The sequence below is a fragment of the Dipodomys ordii genome, unplaced genomic scaffold (assembly GCF_000151885.1).
Source record: "Dipodomys ordii isolate 6190 unplaced genomic scaffold, Dord_2.0 Scaffold98, whole genome shotgun sequence".
NCBI classification, from domain to species: Eukaryota; Metazoa; Chordata; class Mammalia; order Rodentia; family Heteromyidae; genus Dipodomys; species Dipodomys ordii.
The window spans coordinates 1,761,805-1,767,804 of record NW_012267314.1 but is presented as its reverse complement, the minus strand read 5'-3'; the positions used below and the strand labels follow the sequence as shown (position 1 = coordinate 1,767,804).

General features: G+C 45.2%; 1 protein-coding gene across 1 annotated transcript in view; it reads left to right on the top strand.

Moving 5' to 3' along the window:
- Positions 1 to 6,000, top strand: part of Tiam2 (T-cell lymphoma invasion and metastasis 2) — an 89,503-nt gene that overhangs the window by 37,823 nt on the left and 45,680 nt on the right. The window contains exons 12-13 of the mRNA XM_013026927.1: positions 1,758 to 1,850; positions 2,611 to 2,874. Coding sequence (XP_012882381.1) covers positions 1,758 to 1,850; positions 2,611 to 2,874 — 357 coding nt within the window. The remainder of the gene's footprint in view (positions 1 to 1,757; positions 1,851 to 2,610; positions 2,875 to 6,000) is intronic.

Genomic DNA, 6,000 nt, shown 5'->3' with positions numbered 1-6,000 from the left:
TTCCTTCCTTCCTTCCTTCCTTCCTTCCTTCCTTCCTTCCTTCCTTCCTTCCTTCTCTCTCTTTCTCTCTCTCTCTCTCTTTCTCTCTTTCTTTCTTTCTTTCTTTTTTTGTGCTGGTCTTGGGGCTTGAACTCAGGGCCTGGACGCTGTCTCTGAGCTTTTGTGCTCAAGGCATTTGAGTCACAGCTCTACTTCTGGGATTTTGGTAGTTAATTGGAGATAAGAGTTTCATGGACTTTCCTGCCTGGGCTATTTTTGAACTATGATCCTCAGATCTCAGTCTTTTGAGTAGTTGGACGTACAGGCATGAGCCGCCCATGTGTGGCTATGTTTCTTGCTTGTGTTTTTAAAGATAGTATCTCCCACCCTGGCTTTGAACTCAATGATCCTTCTGCCTCTGCTTCTCAAGTGCTGAGATTATAGTCATATTCACCACGTTTAGCCATTCATTGGTTTGGATCCATTGGTTGGATTCGCCTGATTGTGCTGTGTACCTTCTGTGTATTGGAATGAAGAGACTTGCTAAGAGTCTTAATGACCCCAGTCTGCCGAGTTCTGGATGCTTAGAGATATTGGGAAACAAGACTTGTACTCCTCATAGAACTCCTGGTGTTAGGGGAGACTGGGGACACAGGGTCCTCAGGTCAGGGAGATGCCATCAGAAGAGGGATGGGCACCTATGTGTTGCCATTTCAGGGCAAGTGCTGTCTCCACACAGCGAGTTTTCACCTTCTGAAGGTACCTAAATCCCTTCCCCCCCAACTATTGTGTCTCAACAAGCATTTACTGTATTGAACTGAATTTAGTTTATCTCAGACTTTCTTTAAAAAGTTTAAAAATGTATATATATATATATATATATATCATGTATGATATATGTGATAGCATATATATGTATGTATATATGTGTATATATACTTATATATGCATATATACATATCATAAAGTTGGTCATCTTAGCCACTTTTAAGTGTACTGTTCTGTATATTAAATGCATTCATATCCAGGCACAGCCATCCCCTCAACTCCCCTCCCCTTGCAGAATGGAAGCTCTGAACTCCTTGTGCATTAACTCTCCTCTTTTCCCTCCTCCAGCCCCCTCCCCCTGGCTGTCTCATAGGAGTGGAATCATTCTGTTTTGTCTTTTTGTGATCAACTTCATTAGCATTCATGACCTCCTCAAGGATCATCTGTACTGTTCCATTGTGTATGCATACCATGTTTTGCTTATCTTTTCCTTGATTGACACCTGGTTGTTCCTACCTGTTGGTTGGAGTGAATACTGCTGCTGAGGAATGAGCGTGTGAGTGCAGCTTTTGAATAAAGTTGTGTGCTCATTATTTCTTCCAACCTCCCAGTCTGACTTGTTCTTTTTATTTTGTTTATTTATTTTTGTTGGTCATGGGGCCTGAACTCTGTCCCTGAACTATGCTGTCCCTCAGCTCTTCAGCTCAAAGTGAGCACTCTACCACTTGAGCCACAGCACCACTTCCAGCTTTTTTCTGCTTGTGTGGTGCTGAGGAATCGAACCCAGAGCCTCATGCATGTGAAGCAAACACTCTACCACTGAGCCAACTTCCCAGCCCTGATCCGTTCTTTTTCAGCCTCTGCTAGGTATATGTGCTTTCACAATCAGTATCATATAGACCTTCTTGATATACTACATTTATGAGAATACATATTGAAGGAAATGCTGGTCACTGGGTTGGAGAAATGAGTGAAGTGAATTCAGACCTGCTCTCTCCTTTCATTTGTAGGGTTTGCGGTCACAGCACAGGTGGATGAACACCAGCACCTCAGTCGGATATTTATAAGTGATGTTCTCCCTGATGGCTTGGCATACGGGGGAGGTCCGTGTAATACTGAGTCTTTGTTCTCTCTTTATCTCAAATGCTGCCATGTGGTCTGCCTAGTGGTTTCCTTCCCCTCCCCTCCTTATTTTCTCCCTTCTCTTCTCCTCCCTTTTCATTTTCTCTCCTCCCCTCCTCACTTCTTTCCCTCTTCCCCCCCTCCCCCGTTTCCCCTTCTTTGGAACCACAATTCTCGATCTCAGCCTCTTGAGTAGCTAGGATTATGAGCATGAGCCATTAGTACCCAGCATGAAATTTTCTTCTTACAGTGTTGTCAAGAAGTGGCTTCTGGAATTTTAAAGAAAGTAGAATGTTTACTTGAAAACGCATATTTTGTGTGTGTATATATAGCAAGATACCATTTGTATGGTGTATGTGTTTAAAAAGAAAGAGATACTCAGACACATGCACACACACAAACGTATATCACATTGAGGAAGGAAGAGAGTGTGAGAGATTGACAGACAGACACAGATAAGACAAATGTTTTCCCCTGGGGTGTTTAACATCAGAACCCTGGAAGAACAATTTAACAAGTAGCTCCCCAAATGGTTGCCTGTTAAAAGCTAGTCTCTCTAATTCTAGCTCAGGAAGAACTAACATTTGTGTTGCTATGAGAGGCATGGAAATAATATACAGACCTGAGGGGGTATGAGTTTGGGTTTGAAGCCTTGGGTTTGAAGCCTTGCTTCATCTTAAAATATTTCTCACAGTAATCTTTCTCCCTTTTCTCTTCCTGTTTCCCCTTCTTTGTTCTCAGGGCTGAGAAAGGGCAATGAAATCATGACCTTAAATGGAGAATCGGTGTCTGAACTTGACTTGAAGCAGATGGAGGCCCTGTTTTCTGAGAAGAGTGTCGGGCTCACCCTGATCGCCCGACCTCTGGACACAAAAGCAACCCTGTGCACTTCCTGGTCGGATGGTGACCTGTGCTCCAGGGACCAGAAGGCCCTGCTACCCTCTTCCCACCAGTCCCAGCTGCTGGAGGAATTCCTGGACAACTTCAAAAAGAACCCAGCCAATGGTGAGGTGATATTCTGTTTCCTTCAGTGCCAGTATCCGTGGCCAGTGTTCCTAGGCTGCAAGTTTGCTTGCAAAACTTGATCATGGGAGTTGTTCAAAGATCCTCGTTTGTCAGAGAATGTGCATGCCAGCTCAGAAAGGTTGTATCAAGTCATAGTCATTATTATTCTTTTATGAACATTGGAAAGAGTTATCTTTCTGCACAAAAATCTTTAATATGGAAGACTCTCTGAATGTGCTCCCCTTACCAGTGTGGTATTCAGTACTGTGGTTATTATGACAGAGAGCAGGTGAAAACCTGAATGCCAGAATTGGAAGATCTTTTCTTACTCTGTTAGCTCTAAGGCAGACCTGCTTCCCTGTGATTGCTGGAACGCAAGCCATGAATGTCAACCTTGGTGAAGGGTTGAAACGGAAAATTTGCATGCCACTGTGTTTTTCTCAGATTCTTATATGCAGAAATCATCCAGAGCTTTGAATTTCTGAGTTTTCCATCCTTGCCTAGGTTTGCAGCTTGCCGTCTAGTAAATTAGCATCTTATGCTGACACCCAGCATCTGTGCTTTCCTGTGTAGTCCAGAAGCTACTGGTTAAGCTCCATAGAGCCCAGCACAGGGTCTTTGTGGGCATGTGCAGTCATTTTATATTTAGTAAATTGTTCATAGATTTCCCATTGAAGTCTTCACATGATCACCAAGAGATGAATGAAAAAAAAAACAAGAGAAGCTGTTAGGATGCATTTAATTATATGGCAAGTTGGTTAGGTCATTACTTTGAAATGACAAAACCTGATTGTTAGGTGTAGTGATTCAGATATCTAACACTTTCTTCTCCTCTCCCGGAGTAGCTGCTTCAATTTCAAATACCATCAAAAAAGCAAACATCCTCAGACAATGGTCATATCATTCTCAGACAATGTGGTTATATGAAGCCATCATTTAGCCACTGTGGGCTACTTGTATGAGCCTGAATGTTTCTTTCTTTCTTCCTTCCTTTCTTTTTTTTTTTTTTTGGGTCCAGTCGTGGAGCCTGACCTCTGGGTCTGGGCGCTGTCCCTCAGCTCTTCAGCTCAAGGCTAGCGCTCTACCACTTGAGCCACGGTGCCACTTCTGGCTTTTTTTTCTTTTTGCTTATGTGGTGCTGAGGAATCGAACCCAGGATCTCAGGCATGCAAGGCAAGCGCTCTACCACTGAGCCACCTTCCCAGCCCCTGAGCCTGAATGTTTCTTGAGGCCACATGTACCACATGTGTTGTACCTCTATGCATTTATCATAATAAGAAATTACTGTCTCTAATACTTTGGATTCTTTCAGGAATGAATTTCCATAGAAAGCAGCAAAAGAGGCGACCTGCCCCCCCCCCTTTTTGTATTAGTACTGGGGCTTGAACTCAGGGCCACTGTCCTTCAGCTTTTTTACTCAAGACTAGCACTCTACCACTTGAGTCACAGTTCCACTTCTAGCTTTTTGCTGGTTAATTGGAGATAAATGTCTCGTGGACTTTTCTGCCCAGTCTGGCTTTGAACTACGATCCTCGGATCTCAGTCTCCTAAGTAGCCAGGATTCCAGGTGTGAGCCACTGGCACCTGACAGAATTCCCTTTTTTAAAAAAGATAACAAGGATCGTGCGGGTGAGGTAACTATGTTCACTCTTTTTGAAAGGGAGCGGACTCAAGAGGCGGGTGGTCCTGCGTCTGTTAGATCATGGCTCTACACTCCTCAGCGGCATTGGCTGGGAGGGTCTGAACCTTGGCACTGCCCAAGGCCTCCTGGCATCTTGTGTTCACCATGCTGAGGGAGCCAGGTGGTGGGGAGCCACAGAGAAGCAGCACAGATGTCTGCCCATGCCTCTCCTGGACAGGGAGCCGGGTGTGAGCTGCCTGCCCTTCTTCCTGGCCTCCTAGCAAGCCGTGTTCCCTGGAGTTTACATTCTCACAGGAAGGAAGCGTAGGACCTTACATCTCTTCGGCCCAGGTTTGGCACTTCATCCCCTTGCCTGAGTGCCAGATGCCTCTTCCACAATCAATACTTGTCTTGAAGCAAAGCGGACATGGATCTGTTTTTCCTTTGGAGGTAGTTGCCTTGCTGGTGAAGGAGATTCAGTGAATGTCTCAGAAGAAAGTCTTTCTCATTTTAGGCAGTGGTAAAATTTGGGGTTGGTAGATAAGACATGGAAAAAAAAAAGTCTATAACATCTTGATTCCAAGGGAAGCTTGCATTTATGGGAGCGATGAGAGGTGGCGTGCAGGCCAGCCTGCAGGCGCTGGCTTGTGTCCCTTTAGGACAGCCCACACCAGTGAGGTTGGAGTCTGGAGGATGCGACCCTCTTCCTTACCCTGTGGACACAGTGGCAAGGTGCAGGTCTCACTGTTCATGGAGGCCCCTGGAATCAAGTTGTGGCTGCCCACAGTAATCTTCTCCAGATCTCTCAGAGTCCCTCTGCCCTTCTTGACTCTTCTGTACTCTGGGCTACCCTTTAAGTAGACTTCTGTACCTAGTCCTTAGCTTAGACTCACCCTTGCGGGAGCCTGCAAAAAGACCTCTGGCTCGACTTCCCCACCCAGACAAGGAGGCTTCTCCCCTTCCCAGGGGGCCACAGTGAAGTGAGTGAGACTCAAGTGTGACATGTCTACTCTCTGCTAGAATTCTGAGCCCTGATTCCCCTTTCCTTTGCAGCTTCATATTTAATCATTGCTTTGATTCCTATTTGCTATGGGGTAGAAAACAGCAATCCTGTTTTCTTATGGAAATATTTACCTCGGCAAAGAAGTTTAATTGATTTTGAAAGACAGTTTCTGACACAACTGGGGAGTGCACTGAGCATTTCCCCACCTTACTTGAATACAAGCAAGGTTCTGCTTCCTTTCTCAGTGAAGTTGGGCCTCTGCCAAGACCTGGCTCCCTGCAATAGCAGACCTGCTTCTACAATAGGAACCTTGGACATCTCCGAAGGTGAGGGACAGGAAGTACTGTTCTGGCTTAGCTCATCCCAGCCGGATGCATACTGAGCCTCTCTCTGCAGAGTGCTGAAAATGCGCCCTGAGAAGTCCCTGAGAAGCAGCTACATGTTGCTCAGAGTGTTGGCTTTGCTCTTGGTTTTGGTCAGGTACCTAGAAATAAATCTGTGT